The sequence below is a fragment of the Chrysochloris asiatica genome, unplaced genomic scaffold (genome assembly GCF_000296735.1).
Source record: "Chrysochloris asiatica unplaced genomic scaffold, ChrAsi1.0 scaffold00127, whole genome shotgun sequence".
Classification (NCBI taxonomy): domain Eukaryota; kingdom Metazoa; phylum Chordata; class Mammalia; order Afrosoricida; family Chrysochloridae; genus Chrysochloris; species Chrysochloris asiatica.
In genome coordinates, this window is record NW_006408645.1 from 3,921,099 (window position 1) to 3,946,981 (window position 25,883).

The 25,883-nt window shown below is 43.1% G+C and overlaps 1 protein-coding gene across 1 annotated transcript in view; it reads right to left on the reverse strand.

Moving 5' to 3' along the window:
- ITGA9 (integrin, alpha 9) overlaps positions 1-25,883 on the reverse strand; it is a 497,442-nt gene that overhangs the window by 341,707 nt on the left and 129,852 nt on the right. The window contains exon 15 of the mRNA XM_006869158.1: positions 14,818-14,978. Coding sequence (XP_006869220.1) covers positions 14,818-14,978 — 161 coding nt within the window. The remainder of the gene's footprint in view (positions 1-14,817; positions 14,979-25,883) is intronic.

Here is a 25,883-nt window from a genome sequence, read left to right on the forward strand (position 1 = left end):
GTATATGTATACACATGCGTATAGATATATGTGTATACATATATACTATATAAACACATATACATTATATAGGAATCCTGGTGGTGTAGTGGATTATAAACTGGGTTGCTAACCACAAGGTCAGCAGTTCGAATCTACCAGTTGCTCTGATGGAGAAAGATCCTAAAGATTTACAGTCTGGGAAATCCTATACAGAGTCTCTATGAGTCAGAACCAGCTCAGCAGCAAACCACCACCACCACCACTATACACATGCATTTCAGATCCACACACATGCATACAGGAACCCTGTTGTGGTACTGCAGGATGAGAACTGGACTGCTAACAGCAAAGCCAGCAATGAAACCCACCAGCCACTCTCAGAAACCCTACTCAGGGTTGCCATCATTCAGAACCAACTCAACAGCACACAACAACATATACATATATATTACGTATATATGCATATGGACTCCTGCCTGGTGTGATGTTGTCAGATCAACACTGGACTGCAAACCATAAGGTCAGCAGTTCAAATCCACCAGCCACTCCTCAGAAACTCTATGCACGGTCGCTATGAGTCGTAACGGATTCAATAGCATTTAACAACAACATATATGTGTATATACATGCATGTGTATACATATATGTGCGTGTGTGTGTGTGTGTGTCCTATATGACAACAACTATTCGTCTGTATTCCTGGAGAAAATGTATACCCTAAATTTAATCATGTTGAAACAGACAAATCCAACAGGAATGTCCTATCCAATAACAGATCTGTCCCCTTCCAAAACTCTCAAGGTCATAAAAGACAAAGATGAGCAACTGTTTCAGACTAAAGGAGGCATGACAACCAAGAGCTACACATGATCCGGTATTTTCCTAGACTACAAAGGACATTAATAGAACAACTGGTGGAACATGAATAAGGTCTACAGATTACACAACAGTAATGCATCATTTAATTTCCTGATGGCCACAGTTGTGCTGTGAGCATATAAAAGAATGTTTTTGTTCCTGAGAAATATACACTGATATATGTAAAGGGACATAATGTCTGCAACTTTCAGTTAAAAAAAATATGGCTAGATAGAAAATAACACAGGGAATGTGAAAGATGTTAAGATTTGAGGAATGTGGGTGAAGGAACTTTCCTAAGTCTAACATTATTTTCAACTAAAAATAATTTACTTAAAATGGTATATGCACATATACGTTTATGTATATTGTTGTCAAGTGACGTTGAGTCAATTCCAACGCATACTGACCCTGTATATGGTTTCTGAGGCGTACCTGGTGGGTTTGAACTGCTCACCTTGTGGTTCACAATCCAGTGCTGATCCTACAGCACCACACCACCAGGAGTCCATGCTTCCGTATAAGTGTGTGTATAATTGTTAGTTGACATGAAATCAGCTCTGACCCATGACAACCTTATATAAAACAGAAGAAAGTTGCCCTTGCCCAGCCCCGGATACCATCTTCAGGATCTTTGGTGTGTTTGAGTTCACTACTGAGTCTATTACGTCAATGTATATATATGTGTGTATATGCATGTGTGTATGTGTGTATCCATAGAGAGAGAGATTTGTCAAAAGTTTACTCAGGTTCAAACTAATTTTAGCTGAGCATTTTCATGGTTTTTTTACTCCTATTCTCTGATGTAGGATCAGCAGTGGATCACAACTCTTGGCCCAGCAGAAATGAAACACTGCCCAGTTCTATGTTGTCTTCACACTTGTTGAGTTTGAGCCCATTGTTGCAGCCACTGACAGTCCACCTCACTGAGGATCTTCCTCTATTTTGCTAAGCTTCTAGTCTACCAAGCATGATGTCTTCCTCCAGAGATTGGTCCCTCCTGATAACACACCCAAAATATGCAAAATGAAGTCTCCCCTTCTTTGCTCCTAAGGAGCATTCTGACTGTACTTCTGCCAACACAAATTTGTTCATTCTTCTAGCAAATCTTCTAGAAGTCCGCAAAGGTCTTCTTCGGTTTTTCCTTACTCATTGCCCAGCTCACACATGCATAGGTGATGGCTGAAAAATACCATGGCTTGGGTCAGGCACACCTTAGTCCTCAAAGTGACATCTTGGCTCTTTAACACTTTAACAAGGTCTGTTGCAAGAGATTTGGCCAAGGCAATAGGTCCTTTAATTTCTTGAATACTGTTTCCATGAATGTTGTGAATGCAATTAAAATAAAATCGCTGACGACATCATTATTTTCTTAATTTTCAAGCTGTTGCTTATAGGTCCAGTTGTGATGGTTTCTGTTTTCTTTACACTCAGTTGCAATCCCTACTGAATCCATATTTTCTGATCTTCATCAGCCAGTGCTTCACCTTCTCAACACTTTCTTGCACCAACAAGGCTGTATTATCTAACTACCTGCATATCACTGGTTGTTAATGCTCCGTCCACCAATCCTGATACCACATTCTTCTTCACATAGTCCAGCTTTTCAGATTGTTCAGCATGCAGACTGAATAAGTATAATGAAATGATACGATTCTGACACACACTTTTCCTGATTTTAAACCATGAAGTATATCCCTTGTTACGTTTGAATGACTATCTCTTGGTTTATGTACCATGATTACAATGAAATGCTCTGGAATTTCCATTATTCACAAATAGTTTGTCATGACCCACACAGCAGAATGCTTTGCTTAGTCAATAAAACACAAGGAAACATCTTTCTGGTATTGTCTACTTTCAACCAAAATCCATCTGATATCAGCATTCCACATCCTCTTCTGAACCTAGCTTGAATTCCTGGCAGCTCCCTGTCAGAGTTTTCGAATTGCAAGCGTTTTTTAATTATCTTTAGCAAAATTTTACTTGCATGTAATATTAATATTGTTTGATAATTTCCTCTTTCAGTTGGGCCACCTTTCTTTTGAATGGGCACAGATAAGGATTTCTTCAGTCAGCTGTCCAGGTAGGTGCCTTCCAAAGGTCTTATTGCTAATAAGTGAGGACTTCCAGCGTTTTATCAGTTTTCTGAAACATTTCAATTGGTATTCCATCAATTCCTTGGGCCTTGTTAATGAGTCTTCCTCCAATCCTGATGCCACATTTTTCTTCGTATAACCCAGCTTCTCGGATTATTTGCTCAGCACACAGTTTGAATAAGTATGGTGAAAGAATACAATCTGTTGCACACCTTTCTTAGCACTGGACTACTAACTGAAAGGTTGGTGGTTCAAACCCACCAGCTGCTCCCTGGAAAACATGTACAGCGTCACAGAGTCAGAACCAACTCGATGACACTTAACAACAACAACATTGCACAGCTCTTCCTAACTCCATCTTAAGTGATATCACTCTGACCGACAGAAACTGGCAAGTGTTACAAATCACAGGCGTTTGTTTGTTTTTCCTAGAAAGCCAGCTGTTATTTACTATTGTTGTTATTGTACACCTTCCTGCCAACTTAGAACAATCATACAGGATAGAGTAAAACCACCCTATCAGGTTTTCCACAAGGTCAGTGGTTCAAGCTCACCAGCTGCTCCTTGGAAACCCTGTACAGGGTCGCTATGGGTCAGAAACGACTTGATGGCACTTAACAACAACAACACCAACAATCATCACTAAAGGAGATTACGATTAAGAGGGGTCTTGTCCCTTAAAAAGCCACTGGTGCATGTAAACTGCTGACCTTTGGGTTAGCAGCAGAGTGCTTAACCACTGTACACCAGGGTTCCTTTGTTATGTACAAACAAGCATATAATTATTTAAAAATACCACCATCAAAAGCCACCACTTCTGAGACCAAATGCACATCCCCGAGATGTTCCAAGACCTCACTCCCAAAAGGCAATATAGCCTCTCATTAGCTTTGCAGCCTAGGGCAAGAGACTTAACTTCTTATCTGTGCAAAGCCCTTAGAGAAGTGCCTGCCACACAACCAACACTCAGCTCTAGCTTCTATTTATGAGACACTAAGTTAGAGTCAGGAGCTCTGGTAGCGTAGTGGCTACAAATTGGGCTGCTAATCTCACGGTCAGCAGTTAGAAACTATCAGCTGTTCCGCAGGAGAAAGATGAGGCTTTCTGCTCCAGTAAAGATTTACAGCCTCAGAAACCCTATGCAGGGTCACTATGAGTCAGAAGCAACTCCACGACACATAACAACAACTAAGTTAGAGTCGCTATGAATCAGAAGCAACTGGATGGCACTTAACAACAAGTTACAGTACAGTGGATGAGCCCAACTTTAGGTGTCAGACTTAATGAGTGTTCAAATCCTACCTCAAACACTTGTGTGCTTTAAAGTACTAAATAAGTTACTCAAGTTCTCTATGCCTGTTGTCTAAACTGCATAATGGTGGTGGTGGGCAGGGAGTGGAGAGTGTTAAGTACACCTCAGTTGGGTGTGAAGAGAAAATGAAATATAAACTAGTAACTAGCACTGACTGACACACACTCTCTGCTCCATTAGGGTCAGCTGTTCCATTGCTCCTACTCTGAATTTGGGGGGATTTTTGCTTTTTAGAAACACTTTCAAAGGGAGTTTAGTAACTAAATTCTTTATTATCCATTTCTATTATCATTACACCTCATTTTCTTTCCAACTCACTTTTATTAGAAAGGATCCTAAAAGGAATGTGGCTACTTCCAAAATTCAAATCAATTCAGAGAATAAAATTTGCTATCACCAAGGGTGTTCACATAAAATCTGGATGGTAGGGATGGGGACAGGCAACTTTGTAATCTTTATAATCACATTCCAAATATTCAAGACTGGCAGGACTACATTCAGTGGATTAACTTCCAACGTGGCCTCCAATGCCCAGTCCCCATTCCTTAGAGTCGTCCTTAAAACCCAAGCACACCACATGAGTCATTTTGCCAAAAGCAAAATGGTAGCCACACATCATGTGTGCCATTATTATCATTTGTTGCTAAGCGCCGCCAAGTCAGTTATGACTCAAAACAACCCAATGTACAAGAGACTGAAACACAGCCCAGTCCTGCACCATCCTTTCAAATCATTGCTGTCTGAGTCTACTGCTGCAACTGCTGTGTCAATACATCTCCTTTGGGGTCTTCCTCTTTGTCACTGACCAAGCATGATGAGTATCATCATAGACATCATCATTCAGAAGCATACTGGTATTATAAAAGAATCAGCAATATTAAACCCAGTAATATAAGTAACTGTAAACCAAAAATTTCCTCGTACAATGAAAACTCAGCCACAAAAAAAAAAACAATATAAGCCTTGTTTCATAAAAGTGAAAATAAATTTATAATAAAATCATTAGCATGTATGTTTCATGGCCCTGTATTTACTTATTTATACTGATCTTGCTTCAAAATATTATTTGAGGTGAATAAAGCCATTGGTTTAGAATTTGTATCTTCCTTCTGCTAACCACAATGCCTGCTGTAGCAGTACTAAGTGCAGAAGACCAAGAACCCTTCATGCCACCCAAGAAAGAAATCAATGGTCTAAGACATTTAGACCAAACAGATTTCATGAAAGACATTGGCTTCCATGTGGATCAGGCACCACAAGCCCTCCATTCTCGATTTGTTCTGCAGCTATGCACACATGGCCTCCCAGAGGAGGCAGCCAGAGCAACTACATTCAGTGGATCCACTTCCAATGTGGCCTCCAATACCTCGTTCCCATTCCTTAGAGTCATCCTTAAAACCCAAGCACACCACATGAGTCATTTTGCCATCTTTTCCCACATATTAAGTCTACTCTCTCCAATCTTGCCCCTTCCCCTGCCCTCATTTCCTGCAACCCTTTCACAAACGTTCCAGCCACCTGTGCTACCTGCAGACCAGAAGAACCTGTCAAAGACACAAGCTTACTACAGGAGATAAATCTTCTCAGTTCTCCTTCACACCTCAAGGCTCAGAACCCTTGACCACTGCTGATAATGGAGAAGTTCACCTTTTGAGGACACAAGGCTCTAGGCCACCTCACGAACCACCAGGGTCCATCATGCTGCCCTCTGGGAGGGCCTAACAAACCCACAACCAAGATACTACGATCTGAGGCAGGTGGATTTCCTAGGCGGTTCAATGGTTGACTGTTAGTTGAAAAGTTGGCAGTTCAAACCCACCCGAAGGTGCCTCCAAAGACAGGCCTACTTGATCTGCTTCTGAAAGTCCACAGCTTTAAAAAAAACCAATGAAACAGTTCAACTCTGCACATAGGGGATTACCATGAGTCCAAATCAACTCCATGGTAACTGTCTGAGGCAGGGCAGGGCAGGAGCCCACAGCAGGAAGGGCCATTTTGTTACTGTTCAGTCATTCTGTTTAGGTGGGGCTGTGTCTCTTCCCAAGGCAGGATGAGGGGCTTCCACAAAGAGACATCAAACTAAGATTAAGATTATACAAAATCTAGATAAAGTCAGTTTGGAAGTAACATTTAAATGAACCCTTGGACAAGTTACATAAATCAAGAGATTGCCATGGAACTGTGAAAAAGAACAGGGAAAATTCACCTTGGAAAGAGTCAGAGTCAGCTTGATGGAAATATAATTGATAGACAAAAACATTCACCAATTTTAAGTGGACATTTTCATGAGCTTTAACAAATGTATCCAGTCATACATCCATACGTTCTAGAGTAATTTCATCACTCCAAAAAGTTCCCCCGTGCCTCTTTGCAGCTAGTTCCTGTCCACTGCCTCTAATCCCTGACCCCTGGAAACTACTCATCTGCTTTCTGTCTCTTTAGTTTGCCTTATCTAGAGAGTTACATAAATGAAATCATACAGTATTGGCATTTTATGTCTGGATTCTTTCACTTAGCAAAGACCTTTGAGATTCATTCATGTTCTGCATTTAACTGTCATTCAATCCATTTTATTGCTAACTAGTATTTCAAAACAAATCTCTCTTGGAAGAAGTATAAAACCCAGTATATACACAAGTAACTGTAAACCAAAAATTGCCTCTTACAAGGAAAATTCACCCACAATTGCTATAAGCCAGTATGCTCCTTAGAAGCAAGGCTGGCAAAACTTCGTCTCTCAGGCTTTGGACATATTATCAGGAGGGACCAGTCCATGGAGAAGGACATCATGCTTGATAAAGTGGAGGGTTGGCAAAAAAGAGGAAGCCCCCAAACAAGATGGATTGGCACAGTGGCAGCAACAATGGACTCAAGCATAGCAATGATTTTGAGGATGATGCAGGACCAGGGAGAATTTTATTCTGTTATACATAGGGTTGCTCAATTGGAATCTACAAGACAGCGTCTAATAATTAAATATTTTATTGCATAAATTTACAAAACTTTGTTTATACAATCTACAGCTGGGCTAGTAACACAGAAAGAGGTCCACACAAACAGCTCTGTTTATTTATTGACAAATTCATGAAAGACACCACAAATTGAAACCATAGTTGTCTTTGGGAGAGGAACAGAGTGACCCAAAGATTTCCTTTTCTTGAGTATCTTTTGTTATGTGCCGTGGAGTCGGTTCCGACTCATAGCGACTCTTGTACAGGGTTTCTGAGGCTGTAAATCTTTACGGGAGTAGAAAGCCTCATCTTTCTCCCACAGAACAGCTGGTAGTTTTGAACTGCTGACCTTAAGGTTCACAGCCCAATTTGTAACCACTACGTTTTTAGTGTATCTTAAATATTCTTAACTACGTGCATATAGAGGAGTTCTGGTAGCGTAGGATGTTACATGTCGGGCTGCCAACCACAAGGTCAGCAGTTTGACTCTACCAGCCACTCTGCTGGAGAAAGAGGAGGCTTTCTGCTCCCGTAAAGAACCTTGAGTGGACTATGAATTTGAACTCACACAGGATCTCTATGAGTCAGAACCAACTCCACAACACAACTCCAGAGCCCTGAGACTCTTTAGGTATTTGTTTGACTTAAAAAGGTGACCAACAGCTTTAGCATGCTATTTTCCAGGTAAAAGGGAAAGATTCACCATGCAGTAATTGATGATGGAGCACAGTTACCATCCAGGTAAATGCATGTAAACCATAAAACAATGGAGTTTTGGTATGATATTTGCATTTATACTTCAGCACAGGCCATGAATCCACAAACCTCTTCCTCCATCATCTCAAGCTGCCCCCATCAGTAGGTCCACAGAGCAGGCACCATCTCAGATCAGAGGCCCCCTGTGGTCCCACATTCCACCTGGCACAACCAGTCACTTCCACAAGGTTCAGTGTGACAAAGTTTTATTCTATGCAAGATCCTTGGGTATCACAAACAGTCTGCACTCAACTACTGTCCTGATGTGATGCTGCAGGAAAAACACTGGACTATGAGGTCAGTTTGAACTGCAACGTTGGCAATTCAAACTTACCAGCTGCTCCTCAGAAACTCTATATAGGTCGCTATGAGTAAGAACTGACTCAAAGGCACTTAACAACAACTAAGTGAAAGGCTGAAAGGAACTCACCCTGAAGCACCATGGGAGAAAGTTCCAACAATTTGCTTCCATGAAGATTACAGCCAAGAAAACTCTATGGAATTCAGTTCTACTCGGTAATAAATGGAGTCACCATGTGTTAGCATCGATTCAGTAGCAACCACTTTGGCTTTTGTGTTTTATTATCCCCCAATCAGGAGTCAGATGACATGGAATTAGCTCCAAAAAGGCAGGAAGATGGAGATGAGAGAAGGGGAAGGGCTGGTTGGTCCAAAGTGAAGGGCTGGTTGGTCCAAAGTGAGGTGAGACATGAAGACACCTGAGCCCATGAACAAGGACAAAGCCATGGAGGGCTAGAGTTGAGAGTGAAGTGTCCAGATGATATGAAGTGAGGGGAGATGCATAAGAACGCCCAAATTGCAGATAGTACCCCTTTTACCTAGTTTTGATGCCTTGATATGATCAGAACTCAACTAGACAAAGATTAAAAATTTGATAAAGGAAACAAATGTAAATTGATAACAATTTGATGAACTTGACTTACAGATGTAGTACCTCAAAATACCAACTGAGTGGGAAACAGTCTTCACATCAAGGATCAAACCTGTCCCCTCTGTAATACAGGGTTGACAGCAATGGCCAACTTAGACAATGGCTACCAAAAATGGGTGGGCTATAAAGGCACAAAGTGGCTGGCTTACAAGTTTTCAAGAGGGAGTTTAATTTCATTGTGTGCAGGGGAAGGTAGAATTCCCACTGAATAGTTTTCATCTTGTCTAAACAGATCTGGTGAAAGGAGATGGGGATAAGATTCTTATTATTCAATAGAGAGTAGCTGTTATCATGATTAATTATGATTATCACAACTGTAAAGGTAGAAGTTTTATAACATAAAGGGGGAGTAGTTAACCTAACATTGCAGGAACAAAGGACCCTAGGACCATCAAGGGAGAAGAGCATGAGTAGAATGTGGGACCTTATCCAGAGAAGCAGCGACACAAGAGATGCAGACAGAGATGAGGACATGGAGAAATAGAGCAGCTGAGGAGTCGAGACTCATGGAAAGAGAAAAGCTGTGTGCAGGTGGCCAGGAGGTAGGCTTGTAGAATTTTTTCTTGAGTTGTTTAAATGATTAAGTGTTTTTGTGTACATAAAAAAAAAAAAAAAAAAAACAGGTGGTGGTTATGTGCAGTGGAGTCGGTTCTGAGTCATAGCGGCCCTGCATAGGGTTTCTGAGACTGTAAATCTTTATAGGAGCAAAAAGCCTCATCTTTCTCCTGCAAAACCGCTGATAGTTTCGAACTGCTGACCGTGAGGTTAGCAGCCTGATTCATAACTACTACGCTACCAGAGCTTCTTAAACAGAGATATTAGAAGCAAATACTGTTGAATGATGATGCATGGAGGAGATTGTAATCATTGCAGTGAAATTAAATACGACAGGATGAGTGCAAAACTGATGTTCTTCTATGTAAACTACCACTCAATTCACAATAAAAAATTTTTTTTAAAAAAGGAGGAGGCAGGATGAACATGTTGATGGCAGAATCCCCAGAAGTGACTAGTACTGAGGGCATTCAATACCTGCACACTGACTGGGCCCTGATAAACAGTTAAACCATCATCAGGCACAGTCCTCCAATCTGTAGTGACCACATGAGACAGAGAACCACCCATACGGTTTTCTTGGCTGTAATCTTTATGGGAGCTGACTGCCTGGTCTTTTTCTCATAAAGCCATTGAGTGGGCTCAAACCAGCAACCTCTGGGTTAGCAGGCGAACCCTTAACCATTGCACCACCAGGGATCCTAGCGATGGAGTGAGGTATCTCCAGTCAAAGCAGAGGATGATCATGAGATGGTTTCCAATGGCACACAGGCATGGCTCTGTAATGTTGTTGTTAAGTGCCGTTAAACTGATTCTGACCCACAGCGACCCTGTATAGGGCTTCTGAGGAGAAGCTGGTGAGCTTGAACCACCGACCTTGCAGTTCTAACGGCTTTGCAGTCTGGTGCATTAACCCACTGCGCCCCACCAGGACTCCTGACTCTGTAATAGGACTGACTTATTTGGGAAGCTATTCCCCAGTTAATTCTGTTTCAGTTCTGATTGCATTAGGGAGAAAGTTCCAGTGTGGTGCCAATATGTCCTTAACACTTCCCTAGTGCTCAATAATGCCCCTTTTGAACACACAGGGAGAGCGGGCCGAGTCTGTTGAGGCTTTGGCACACAATGAAATGCAGTGAGAATGTGATGACATTGTAGTGTCTTCAATATATTTATTTCTGAAGACATACTTTCTCTTTGGGGCATGTGATGATTGGTTTTCTCCTTACAACGAGGGCTTAAAATTTCTGTTTTCAATTATTTTATTCAAGGCAAAAAGTCAGTCAATTTAATGAAAAATAGAATATCCCACAGATGTGTGATGAAGTAAAAAAAATTCACAAAATCTATGCAGGAGGTATATTATATGGCTGACATGGGTAAGACAAACACTGAGCCTCTAATGACTGATATGTTGGAGATGTTTGATAAATAAAACAGGGAGACATGAGAAGGGGAAAAGGGGACAGCTTGCCCTGACAAGAGCCCAGACACTTGTAATAGAAGGTGAGGCTAGAAAGGTAAACTGAGGCTAATTTACCAAGAACCTTGTGTTTCTCCTGTGACCATCCACTAGAGGTCTCCAGGCCATGTGCTTAGTGGAAGGGGGCCCATCAGCAACAGTGCTGGCTTGGGGAGGAGGGAGATAATGGGATGGGAGGCTGTAAAGCCAAGAGGTTAAGGAAGCAGCTGGAATTGCCTCCGCTCCACAACCACAGTGAGGCCTGAGAATGTACCCAGCACCCCCAGGAGGATGTGGCTTATCACAAAACTGTATCTCCCAGAGGCCCCATTGTTGGCGGCCCAGAATGGAACAAAGCACTGCAAAGCGTACTGAGCCTAGGAGGCAGGTGTTACCCAAGCTGTGTTTTACAATATAGATACATATCACCATATATGGAATGAAAACTTCTAGGGAAAAGGAAAATTTTTAAAAAAAGGAGGAAAAAAAAAAAAAAAGAATGGATTAGGCTTAAAGAAAAAAAGACCTAAAGATAGCCTAAACAAAGCAAACCCGGCCTCTCCATGCCTGCCTCACCGTCTGCTGGCCATATGGTGTGTGATAAGCCTGAATGCTTGTATTTATCTTCCTTGACTTGTCTAGAAAGTTGAGTGAGTCAGCCCCAAAAAGAAAACTCCTCAGCAGTAGAGGTTATACTGGGCTTTTACAGCCCTAGGAGAAGTCCCTAGTCCCTAAACCTTGGTCCCAGACCAGCTGCCAGCATCTCTACCCCCCACGCCTGCTGCTGCCTCAGCCTCCTCAGGAACCACAGCCTCTACAACCACAGCCTCCCACCGATGGAAACCCCCACGCCAGGCATGCTCCCTCCTCCTCAGGCAGCTGTGCCTCAGGGCGGAAAGCGCTCTACCATCCGGGACACAACCCAGAATGGAGGCCCGCAGCTACTAGTACCCACTGGATGACACTTAACAACAACAACATGGACGATAAAGGCGCCCTCGCAGCACCATGGTTAAGTGCTCTGCTGAGAATCAAAAAGTTGGCAGTTCAAGCGACTACACAGAATTAAAAAACCAGGCAATCTGCTCCTGTAAAGACTGTTGTTACTGTTATAATTGTTAAGAACTTTCAAGTTGGTTCCAACTCATAGCAACTCTGTATAGGGTTTCCAAGGAACAGGAGGTGAGTTTGAATTGCCACCAACCTTGTGGGTCAAACTGACTTTGCAGTTCAAACTGACCTTGCAGTCCATACCAGGAGCCTGGGGTTAAGATTAAACCCTGTCAATAGCGGGGAAACTTGTAAGATGTGGGGGGAGGGAGAGGCGGGGAGCAGTCCTATTGAGTTCTGGCTCTCAGAGGTTTTACTGCACTAACAAAAGTTCCAGTTGTTTATCTGAAATTCAAATTTAACTAAGAGTCCTGTATGTATTTTTTTCAATGTTTTATTGTGAATTATGTGATAGTTTACATGGGAGAATGAACGTTAGTTTTACATTCATTCTATCGTATATTGTTTCATTGCCATGGTTACAATCCCCTCCATGCATCATCAACCAACCAAAGGGTATACCCTGCAAGCGTGCCACCCCACACCCCGGTCATCAGCACACAGCCCCTCTCCCTCTCTGGGTCTAGAGTCCCCAGCTGCTCCATCTCTCCACGTCATCATCTGTGCCTCCATCTCTGGTATCACTGTTTCTCTGGATAGGGTCCTGCTCTCTGCTCTTCTCCCGTGAGGGTCCCAGGTACCTCCACTCCTGGACTGCAAAGTCAACCACTCCCCTCCTTTTGCTACACAATGTCTACCTTTACATTTAAGAGTCCTCAATTTTTGTTTGCTAAATCTCACGAGCATGAGATTATCAGGATGTAGTAAAACTGATCATTTAGGTAGCGCTAGAGGATAAGGAGCTCTGGTAGTGTAGTGGTCACAAATCGTGCTGCAAACACTAAGGTCAGCGGTTCGAGACTACCAGCTGTTCCGCGGGAGAAAGATGAGGCTTTCTACTCCCGTAAGGATTTACACCCTTGGGAACCCTATACAGGGTCGCTATGGGTCGGAACCGACTCAAAGGCACTTAACAACAACAACAAGAGGATAAGTATAAAAAGCTCTGGTAGTGTAGTGATTATGAATCGGGCTGTTAACCACAAGGTCGGCAGTTCGAAACTACCAGCTGTTCCGCGGGAGAAAGATGAGGCATTCTACTCCCATAAAGATATACAACCTTGGATATCCTGTACAAGGTCGCTATGAGTCGAAACTGACTCCACGGCATATCACCACCAGAGGATAAACACTGGACTGCTAATCTCAAGGTCAGCAGCTCAAACCAGCTGCTCTTGGAAACTGTATATAGAGTCGCCATGAGTCAGAACTGGCTCGACAGCACGCTTTTTTTTGCCTGCCTCTGGCAGTTCCCTGTGTGGTCCTCTCAGCAAGCTCCCTGTCACTTCTCAGCCAAAGCAAAAAGTCACAAGGAAACCTGATGGAAAGCATTTGTGGCACAGACCTAACATGAGAAAACCCAAAGGAAGAAGCTCTGTCTCCAGGAAAAGTGTAAAGAGCAAGCAAGGTCACTAAAAAGCCTGCGATGTTTGGAGAGGAGCCAGTCCTAAGCAAGCAGCCTCACCCATCAACCGTACATGGCACCCATGAGCCAATGCAATCTAAAACAGAGTGGTGACCGGCTGGTTGGCTTTCATAGGAGCAGTAACAGCTTTATAAATGGCCTTCACCTGGGGTCTTCGGGCAGCTGGTCTGGGCAAGCCTCCGCACGTGTCCTGGCAGAAGAGCCAAGCCAGCCTCACTGAACCTCATCTCAGGGGCATGGACTCATGGGCTCTGGGCCAGTCTAAGTGCCCATGGATAAGTGGGCATCTCTCTATATACAGCCCAGAAGCATTTAGAAGCAGCTGTTAGTCTCCTAGTTTGGCACTAATGATACCATAATAGAATGATACTTCATTAGCAATCTGTGGACTATTTTTACTGTCAGCCAGAAATCTACTGGCTAATAGCATCAGGTTGAAGTATGAAACTGCCATTTTATAAGTCAAAAAGGTTAGCATACTGGCCTCTGCATGTGGCCCAACTAAATAATAACATTACTGAGTGCCTACTACTATATATTTCAGATAACACACAAGCTCCTACAAGGCTGTCCATTGCCGAATATGTAATTCTGTGCCCACCTTTCAAGGTGGGAGATACAGAAACTGACACAGAATATTGTCAAAACCCACATTCATTCCACCGTCCACCTGGCATAGATCACACAGGTTCTTTCTGTACTCACTGACTCTGCCAATCTGGTCACATCAAGTACTGCAGGACTCTCACCAAACTGGAGCCTGCCTGTGCAGAGAGGTCATCTGTGGCTACTCAAAGTCTTAACTCCCAGATTCGAAGCAAAATGTATTTAACGAGCAATCTCAAAAGGAGAAAAATATTCAAAACCTTATCCCCAAAACATGAACTCCTAAAATAAGCAGAAAGTTATCAAGGGAAAAAAACCTAGTCCAGTGAATTTTTAATGCATTAACCAAGACCATGAGCTAGTATGTAGTGGACCACTGAGAAAAGCACCACCTCAGCACCATAAGCAAATGCTTTTTGGATTCTCCTTTAGAGATGACTCCCAATGCTCATAAACAGGAGATGAAAAACTTTCCAAAAGGACAAAAGACCAGAGGCCATTACTGACCTCCTGGTCCACTTCAGAGGTTGGGACTAGCTCAGTAAAATCACAGAAATGACTACTCTACTTCTCAGCAAAGAAAATTTTGGACAGCAGTGGGTAAGTAATGCCCAGTAAAGAAGTTTCCACCTGTTTCAATAAGCTTCTGTAGAGATCCAAATCTGTGGATCAAGAAGAAAGGACTGACCTTCACATGGGCCAGGTAGTGATGGCATGTCTCCTCCATGTGGACCAGCTGCAGCTTCTCCGTGACCTGAGTTGTGGTCTCTCCCAGCAACACAAAGTAGACCCTGGGCGACTGGCCCTTTTCCTTTTTGGACACATCAGCCGTCAGAATGTAATTCAGGCCTGCCAATAAACAAGAGGTCAGCCATTAGCAGAGACAGACATACGGTGCAAAGGTCCCTTACACTCTCACCTTACAAAACCACATCCACATTGTACCTGATATCGAGTCCTGCACTGCATGGTGGACTGTGGCCCAAGTCAAAACCTTTTCAAAGAGACACCTGGCAGCCATTGGCACAAAGGATTTTCACTTGACTACTAATCACAGGGTTGGTGATTTGAACTCATGGTGTCGGAGACAAAAAGGGCTTACACTCAGCTTCCATAATTACTACAGTCAAGAGAGCCTGATGACGTTCTACTATGTAACACAAAGGGTGTCACCATGACTTGGAATCCACTTAATAGGAGCAGGTTTTGTGTTGTTTTTGGGTTATCATTTCAGCAGGAGCCCCTGAGTCCATTGATGTGCTCAGTTACTAACTGGAAGATCAGAGGTTGGAGAACACCTAGTGGTTGTTGTTGTTGTTGTTGTTGTTAAGTGCCGTCGAGTCGGTTCCGACCCATAGCGACCCTGTACAGGGTTTCCGAGGGTGTAAATCCTTACGGGAGTAGAAAGCCTCATCTTTCTCCCGCAGAGCGGCTGGTAGTTTCGAACCGCTGACCTTAAGGTTCGCAGCCCGATTCGTAACCATTACGCTACCAGAGCTGGGAAGAAAGATCTTCAGCTCTGCTTCCAGAAAATGAGCCACTGGGAACCTTACAGAGAACAGTTCTACTGTGACTAGCATGGGATCACCAAACAAACTCAGAAGCAACTTGACAGCAACCAATTTATCATTGTAACAAAAATATGACCACAGTGGGGCCCACTGAGACCCACTCCTAAAAGAAACACTCATCACCTTAACCTGATGTGCAAGGCCAGACAGCAGCATCTACTGTCACACACACAGGAACTTTATGTATATAGAATACACGTGTTCCACTGAAGAAACCCAAAAGGTTAGTAGTACATACCAAGGAATCCTGATGTGGCACTGTAGGATAAGCAGTGGACTGCCAACTCCAAGGTCAGTGGTTCAAAGCCACCAGCCACTCCTCACAAACCGTATACAAGGTCACTATAAGTCAGAACCGACTCAACAGCACTTAACAACAAATTGTATTAGATCAGAGAATCTTATTCAGTTCTGTGACACTTTAATTCAGAGGAATGTGGCATTTTAAAAGTGACAAGACAGGAGACTTCCAAATCGTTAGGTGTCTTTAAGTAGACTTGGAACCATAGCTCTGATTTACAGGGACCCTATGAACAGCAGAATGATACACTGCCTGCTCCTCTGCCATCTTCACAATTGTTACGTTTCAGCCCATTGTTGCAGCTAACGTCAACCCATCTCAGTGCGGCTCTTCATCTTTTTCATTGGCCCTCTATTTTACTAACCATGATGTCCTTTCCCAAGGACTAGGACCTCCTGAAAATATGTCTAAAGTTTATGGGATGAAGTCTTGCCACCCTCACTTCTAAGGTGCATTCTGGCTGCTTCTTTCAAGACAGATTTGTTTGTTCTGCCTGTTCTTGGTCCTTTCAACATTCTTCACCAACACCACAATTGTAATGCATTAATTACTCTATGGTCTTTACTTACTATCCTGCTTTGACATACATCAAAAGTAATTGAAAATACTATGGCTTGGGTCAGGCGCACCATGGTCCTCAAAGTGACATCCCTGCTCTTTGGCACTTTAAGAAAAAGTTTTTTTGTTTTGTTTTGGGTGGTTTTTTTGGTTTTGAAAATTTTTGTGAATTGGGAGGAAATTTGCAGAGCAGATCATTAGTTTCACATTCAACAAATCATATTTTGTTTCATCTCAGCAATTGCAAACCCCTCTATGTAATATTGTTATCCCACTTCATCCCTGCTTTGCAGCCTTCTCAACTTTGGATCTTCAATGGTTCACAATTCTATGCTGAGCATAGTCTTGTTGTCCCCACTATATATCTATCTATGGATTGCCTGAAAATTGAGCCATAAGGGTGAATTCTTACCTAGACCTGAAGGGTGATGAAGGCCCACACCACAGTCTCAGGTTCCTCCAATCAGTTTCTGACTACTAAGTCCAGTCTTTTTAATAATTTTGAGGTTTTGTCCACATTGTCTCCCACTCTATCTGGGACCTTCTAAGGTGATCCCTTTCAGAGTAGTTGGTAGTGGTATAGCTCAATGCGATATATCATTTGATTTCTTTTTTTTTAAAGCTTTATTGTGAATTATGTGATAGTTTACATGGGAGGACATCAGCTTCACATTGATCCCCTTGTATAGCATTTATCATTTGATTTCTTGACTACTGTTTCCATGAGTATTAACTGTGCCACCAAGCAAAATGGAATACTTGATACCAATCTTTGTTCTCTTTACAGTGACACTGTTCTTTGGTCCAGTTGTGAGGAGTTTTGTTTTCTTTGCAATGAGTTTTAATACATACTGAATTCATATTCTTTGTGATTCAAGTTCAACTTTACTTTCAGCAAGTAAAGTTGTTCATTTGCCTATGAAAAGCAGTTATTAAGCCCTCCTCCAATCCTGTTTTTCATATAGTCCAGTTTCTCAGATTATTTGGTCAGCATACAAACTGAATAAATATAGTGAATGGACACAACCCTAACATACACCTTCCTGAATTTAAACCATTCAGTATCCCTTGGTCAAACAACAGCTTCCTGATCTATATACAGGTTTCTCATGAGCACAATTAAGCATTCTGGAATACCCATCCTTTACAATGTTATTCACCGTTTGTCATGATCCCCACAGACTTTACATAGTCAATAAAGCACAAGCAAACATCTTTCTGATATTCTCTATTTTCAGCCAAGATTCATCTGATGTCAGCAGTAATATTCCTTTCCTGAATCCACACTGGCAGCTCCCTGTCAGTGTGTTATTTCAACTGTTTTTGTTGAATTATCGTCAGTAAAATTTTACTTACATGTGAAGTTAATAATATTGTTTGAAATTTCCACATTCTGTTGGGTCACCTTTCTGTGGTGTGGACATACCTTGACCAGGTAGCTGTCTTTCACGTTTCTTGGCATAGACTAGGGACTGCTTCCAGCACTGTGTCAGTTTGTTGAAACATTTCAATTGCTATTCTGTCCATTCCTGAAACCTTGCTTTTTGCCAATGTCTTTTTTTTTAATGTTGTATTGTGAATTATGTGATAGTTTACATGGGAAAACATTAGCTTTACATTTATCCTATTGTATATTGTTTCATTTTCATGGTTACAATCCCCTCCATGCATCATCAACCAACCAAAGGGTATATATACCCAGCAAGCCTGTCCCCTCACCCCCCGGTCATCAGCACACAGCCCTTCTCCCTCTGTGGGTCTAGAGTCCCCAGCCATTCCATCTCTCCACATCATCGTCTGCCTCCATCTCTGGTGTCACTGCTTCTCTGGGGAGGGTCCCCTACTCTGCTCTTCTCCCTTGATGGTCCCAGGGGACCTCTGCTCCTGAACTGCGAAGTCAATCACTCCCCTCCTTTTGCTACAAAACATCTACCTGTACATTTCCAACCCTCACAGTCAGTCCTGATAACTATTATTCACCATTGTACCACAAGAGACCTATCCCTATCTCCTTTCATCAGCCCTGCCCAGACAGATTGTATACTACTCAGTGGAGATTCTACTTTCCTCCACGCCCCCTGGATCTAGGCTCCCTTTTGAAAGCTTGTAAGCCAGTCACTTTTTGCCTTCGTAGCCCCCATTTTGGGTAGCCAATGTCCAAGTTGCCCATCCCTGTCTACTCTGTGTATGGAGGAGGTGGGAATGATCCTTGCTGTAAAAATTTGTTCCCTCTTTTGAGCTACTGCATCCATAAATGTAGGTCAAGGTCATCAAATTGTATCAGATTACTCTTTTTTTTTTTTTTCTTTTTCCTCTTCTTTCTTCTTCTAGTTGAGCTCTGATCATCCAGTCATTGAAGCCAGGTCAAATGGGTATTATCTGCCAAGTGTGGGTGTTCTTATGCATATGCCTTCTCTTATAATCAGCTGGACACTTCACTCTCCATTCTAGTCCTCTGTGGCTATGTCACTGACTCTGGGCCCAAGAGTCCCCAGGTCTTGCCACACTGCTGGCCAACCAGGTCTCCACCCAATTCACAGGAGTCTATTGAAGCTTAGCTTGCAGCTTCATTGCTGTTTTTCCCTCACTTCCCCTTATCGGTAACGAACATGGTCACCAATCATAGAGCATGTCTGCTCATGTATTCCCATTGATATTTAGTCTTGGAAGGGGGTTTGCCATGAGGGGACCCGACCACTTACCTTGCTGTCTCCGGGACAAGCAACTTGCTTGTTCTTGTACTCTGTCGGACTGCTGTTATTGTTTTGTATTGTTCCTGTCTGTCTTTCTTTCAAGAAGTATCATCTGTTCTTTTAGCCGCTCCAGGCTGGTCTGCTTATTGTTTCAACTGGAAATTTCCCATCCCAGAAGATTCTGAATGGGGTTCAGGATTCCACCTATGGTCTTATATAATGCAGAGGCTCCGCAAGAAGCCTCCTTCACTAGGTACGTTGTAGCCCCATTTTAGGTATGCCAATCAGTTATAAGCAAAAGACGGACTTAGACGCTTTCTATGGTGATATTTCTGACTATTTCTTTCTCTCCCCCTCCAGTGCCTATTTTGTAGTGGTATGCAAGGGAAACCAAGATTCAAAAGACAGTCAAGCATCTTAACATATTTCCCCTCTTTTGTCTATTCCAACCATGTCTCAATCCCTGTAATCCAGGGCCCTGTTGTACCAAGTTTGTGCATACACCATTATTTACCTCTGTCCCACTTAGTCCATGCAAACCTGCCTAATTGTTTTCCCATCCGCCTTGTTCTTCCATTCCCCTCCCCCTTCTTGTGTATTGCCCTCCTTCCTAGCACGCAAACTATCCTTTGTCCAATCCCTACCCTGTGCTCCACCTTCCCCTCCCTCCCCTCACCCCCCACCCCTCACATTCCAGTAACCAGCAAAGATTCCTCCCCCTTTAGTATGGGTTCTTTTTCTTAGTCTTTTACAGTAGTGGTCCTATGCAGTATTTCTCTTTTTGTGACTGACTAATTTCATTCAACAAAAAGTCCTCAAGGTTCATCCATGTTATGCAGTGGCTTGCAGCTTCCTTGTTATTCTTCAAGGTAGCATCATATTCCATTGTGTGTATGTACCACAGCTTGTTTATCCATTCTTCACTGATGGACACTTAGGCTATCTCCATTTTTTTGCTATTGTAAATAGTGCTACTATGAACATTGGTGTGCATATATCTGCTCGTGTTTTGGCTCGTATTTCTTGTGGGTAAATACCAAGTGGAGGAATTCCTGGATCATAAATTATTTCTATCTCCAACCTCCTGAGGAAGTGCCATATTTTTTTCCAGAGAGGTTGGACCATTTTGCAGTCCCACCAGCAATGCAAGAGCGTCCCAGTCTCTCTGCATCCTCACCAGCATTTATTGTCCTCTACTTTTTGATCTTTGCTGTTATTGCTGGTATGAATTTTGCCAATATCTTTAGTGTTGCCTGGACATTTTCCTTAAATACCATCAGCTCTTAATCATATAGTACCTAATGAAATGACAGAACATCAGTCAACTCTTTTGGGTACAGTGGCTGTTTATATTCCTTTCATCTTCTTGTGATGCTTGCTGCATCCATCAATATTTTGCCCATAGAATCATTCAATATTCCAAGTGACGGTTTGAATTTTTATTTTTAATTAGTTATTTCAGTTTAAAAATACTAAGTGCATTCTTCCCTTTTTGTTTTTGCACATTTCATTATAATACTTGACTCTGTCTTCTGAAGATGTTTTTGAAATTTTCTGTTCAGCTGTTTTAGATTACCATTTTATCCACTGATTTTAGCTACACTACATCCAAAAGCAAGTTTCAGAGTCGCTTCTGACACCCATTTGGTCATTTCTCTGTGTTTTTAATGACCTTTGGCTTTCTTCGTGTATGATGTTCTTGATGTCATCCTATAATTTTTCTCATCTTCGGTCTTTAGTGTCTAATACATCAAATCTAGCCTTGAGATGATCTCTAAATTCAGGTGGGATATACTTATGGTTATACTTTGACTCTCATGAACTTGCTTTAATTTTCTTCAGCACCACCCTAAACTTGCATATAAGCAATTGATGGCCTTTCCACAGTCTGCCCCTGGCCTTGTTTTGGCTGATGATATGAAGCTTCTCCATAATATTTTCCCACACACAGATGTACTCATTTTGAGCCCTGTGTATTCCATCAGGTGAGGTCCATACGCATAGTTACCATTTACATTAGTAAAAAAGGGTATTTGCAATGAAGAAGTCACTGGTCTTGCAATACTCTATCATGTAATCATATAATTGTCAGATTCAAAATGGCCAAGACTAGTTCATTTCAGCTAATACCTAGGATATCAATCTTTAAGCATTCCATTTCATTTTCAATGACTTCCAATTTTTCTAGACTCATACTTTGTACAGTCTACTTTCTGATTGCTAATGGATGCCTGCAGTTAACGCTTCTCATTTTGAGTCATGGCCCAATCGCAAATAAAGGTTCCAAAAGCTCGGTTCCATCTACCTCAGTAAGGTCAAGTTTGAGGAAGCAGCTCCTCTTCATCAATAGTACTCTGAGTGTCTCGCAACCTGAGGGGCTCAACTTCCAGCACTAAACCAGACAATGCTTTACTGTTACTCACTGGGCTTTCAGGGGTTAATTCCACAGAAGCATACACTGCCTATTCCTTCCTTTCTAGTCTGTTCTTAGTCTGGGTGTTCTGCTAAAACCTGTTGGTACTTGAAATACCAATAGAATTGTTTCCAGCATCACAACAACATGCAAGCTACCACAGCAGGACAAACTGACAGACATGTGGGACTTGTGAGCAGATATGGCTTTTAATAACATCAAAGGATGAACCACTAGGGGAGATATGAAGGAAGAGACAGGAAAGGACATTGTGCAGCTGACCAGGAGCATATTTTTGACACAGCTAAAGGTTTTCCTGGGCTTCTGCCATCTCAGGGATCTTGCCAGACCCAAACTGTCTTGATTCCAGGTCAGCAAGGGCAAATCTGCCCCAACTTGTTTATTTGTCAGCAAATGGTTGATTTCCAAAGACTGATAACCAGGAGGGCCCAATACCTGATAATGCCAGGAGGCATTATGTAGAAGAATAGAATGCACGTGGGAAAGCGTGTGTAAGTATGAGCATGTATGAGCGCCTGTATAAGTGTTGCAAATCCACCTGATGGAAATGGGGTAGACTTGTACTGTTGAAACTTTTATGCAATTCTAGGGACCATTTAGTCCAAAACCCTCATTTTTTAGATGAGGGAACTGAGGTCTCATGAGGGAACAAGACTTGTTCCAGGCTAAACAACCATCCAGCGAGGAGTTGAATCGAGAACTCTCCTTCCCAGCACGTCTCGTACTGGGCTATTCCTGCCACACAAGTTCGTGGTATAATATTTGCATTATCTGACAAAAAAAAAGGCCTCAGACTGACCACAAAGACAACAGAATCAAACAAGTGCAGGGATCTAGAACCAAATTCTGGCCAATTTACTTCTGAATGACAACAACTTCCATGCGCAACAGTCAATCGGCAAGAACGAGTACGTATACATGAAGTCCCACATTGTGCTTCATGGGATCATGATTATAGACGGGCAACTGCTGCAAGGTTGGCTCAATGGATCAATCAATGCGGTGGCAACAGCTGCTGAGCAGAGCGCGCTGTGCAGCTCGATGCCTGCCCTCCCTTAGAAAGGGTGGTTATGGAGAGAACAGGAGGTTTGAACTATCTTGCCCAAGATGAGTTAGCTAAGGTTAGAGAAAGCCTGAATAGATCAGGACCCATTTCACCCACATACAAAAACAAACTCAAGACAGATCAAAGACCTAAATATAAAAACCTAGAACTATCAAGAGCATCAGTGGGAAAATAGGGACAAACTTAGAGCCCCTAGTACAAGGCACACACTAACAAACATACCTGAAAACACACAAACAGAAAAACTAGATGACTTGACACATCTTAAAAATTAGACACTTGTGTGCATCAAAAGGTTTCACCAAAACAGTATAAAGAAAAAGCCTGAGTGGACATGAACACAGGACGATAAAACATCTGCATCCCTTCTCTGGTGAGCTTTTTCTGGTGGCTTTGCCTACATGCATGGCAGGCCACAAGTTTCAGGGAACTGATGTCCCTGAAGCAGTCCTCAATCTATAAAGGGCCACAGCTCTCTTGCCTCTGGGGAGGAGGACAGCAACTGAAGGGGAAAACTCCAAGGTGTGTTCTACACTGACATGTGAACCCTCAACTCAGGGCCAGCTTCTGGGAGAAGCCAAATTAAGATGGGACAAAGCAGGAAAAGGGAAAGAAACCTACCTTTATTGTGTGCCAAGTGTTTAGTAGGGATTTTACAAACATCAACTTTCATTCTCCAAAGTGCCAACCCATCCATTCCACCTCATTGTGGAACTGTTGTTAAGTGCTATCTACTGTAGGTTCCGACCCATAGCAATCCTGTATAGCGTTTCTGAGAAGCGGCTGGTGAGCCTGAACCGCTGATCTCGCAGTTCAAACCGACCTTACAGGCCAGCGCATTAACCCATAGCACCACATAGTTGACCCAATATATCCTTCTCCCAACTTAGACAGTACCACTAGCTGATGACTGCCTCATGGCGACCTATGAATAGATGTCCATAGGACTTTCAACACCTAATTGTTCACAAGGACTAGAAACTCCAATCTTTCAGTGAGCAGCTGAGCCCATGAATTAATATGCATCACCTGGGACTCCAACCCAACTGAGAAGAGAGTAGAATTCTTTCAAAGCTGATAGAAACTAAGTTAATCATACATAACTGTGGCTCTGCTCACAGGCTGGGCAGGATGTATCCTCCATTTGCCTATCAAATTCTCCCAAAATGTTAAGTATGTTATATCACAGGCTGAGTGAATTATCCCAAGGCACTGAGTGTAGTCATTTTGGAAGCATTTCATCTCTAATCTACCTACTAAAGAGCGTGGTTGACTTTGATTAAAATTTTGTGTTGACATTTTACTCAAAAAGAAGTCACCTCTGTATCAGACACCACTTCTAGAAGAAAGTCTAATGGACCATCAAAATGAGAGATCCAACCTGAGCAACAGTATTCTAGTCGCCGGAGTGACAGGAAAAAAAACAGTCCATTTGAAAAACCTAAGTACTCAGGGCGGTTTGAAGCAGCCAGGGAGTAGGGTAGGAAGCCCCTCAGGAGAGGAGCTGGAAGGGCGGCAGCCAATCCACTCGCTCGGTTTCAGGCAGGGGCCCTGGGGGGTCCAAGCTTCAGGTTCTCACAGCGGCAGCAATGTGTGTGGACTAACAAACCCACAAACCCGCTGCTGTCCAGTCCATTCCAATTCATAGCTGCCACCCGCCCCTAATGCAAGCCAGCCCCACCAGGCCCTGTCCTGGGGAGGGTACTGCTTCTCATTAGGGCCTGCTCCAAACAGCGCATTTCACATCTTCACATTTTCCTTCTGGCAGCTTGTGTCCATGCCATGTCAAATGATGTCATGTTGATGGAAACGCTGATGGCCCCGGAGTAACGCTTTCAGCCACCTCATCTCCCTGCCCCCAGCTGGTTCCCGAGGGCCCCCCACACCGGCCTGGGCCAGCATGGAGCCAGCTGTCTTGCATCAACTCAGCGCTGGTCTCTCCCAGTGAGTTTTGATTCATTCCCATTCTCCAGCCTAAGGAGATTTCAGCTGTGAAATTCTAATACATTCTCCTTCCAAAGTTACTCCAGCTTTCGTCAACGTTTCCCAGGAGGGGGTGGGGGAAGATATTTCCACCTTACTAGTTTTCTTAGGAGTCCTGATGTGGCGCTGAGGGTTAATGTGCCGGACTGCAAAGTCATTTAAACTGCAAGGTCAGTGGTTCAACCTCACCAACTGCTCCACAGAAACCCTATACAGGGTCGGAATCAACTCTACAGCACTTAACAACAAGTTTTCTTAAGCCCCCCCACCCCCACCCCAGAAATGAGGTGGCAATTGTTAGACTAGGTTAACATAATGATTCTTCACATAACATGAAATTTGCCTCTTTTTCCCACCTCCATGGTTCTCCACAGACCCTAAGGAGCTCACAGAATGTTCTCCAGAGTGAAAAAGCATGCCTAAAACCAGGAGGAGGTCTGGGGACAAGTTACCTGGTCTCCATCTTATTTCTGCTATTGGCTTGGATAACCTTGGGGCCATCTCTCAGGACCTGGGTTCAACTTCTTGTCCAGAGACATGCAGGGCCTTAAGGGGGCTCACAGCCTTATCAGGCTGACTGAGAGCCATGGGGACATGGGGACATTGCAAGAGGGCGATGGGGGGAGAGGGGTGTTAAGAGGGCAAAACGCAAGGTTCTAGCCCTTCCGGGTTTTCTTTTATCATTTTAGTGAAACAGGTCCATAGGCATTTCCATCTCCATTCACAGTCTCCTGAGACTGACAAGCAAGTTTAGGTTTCCACCTGTCTGGCAAACAGTTAAGGCTGAGTGAGGGGTGGAGCCCTCTTGGGCAGGCATTCCCCACCCAGTGTATGCAGCCAGGAGACATCAAGGGGCCACTGGCTGCGCCCCAGGTTACTCATAACTTTGGGGATGAAGAGAACTCTTGTTTTCAACTTGTTAAGGAAATGCATTTTAAATCAGTTCTTGGGGGAGCCCACTGTTAGAATAAGAAGTTTGTGTCCACATCGGATGCCTTAAAACAGTGCCTCCCACGCAAAGGGGCTCAGCACGTTTTGAGAAAAGTGAGTGAGGGAGCTATCATTTTTGTCTTATCGGCCTCCCTTCACTAGAATGCAAGCTCCACAAGGGTAAGAACTGGGCACTTCGTCAGAGCTCAGCTGCTCTC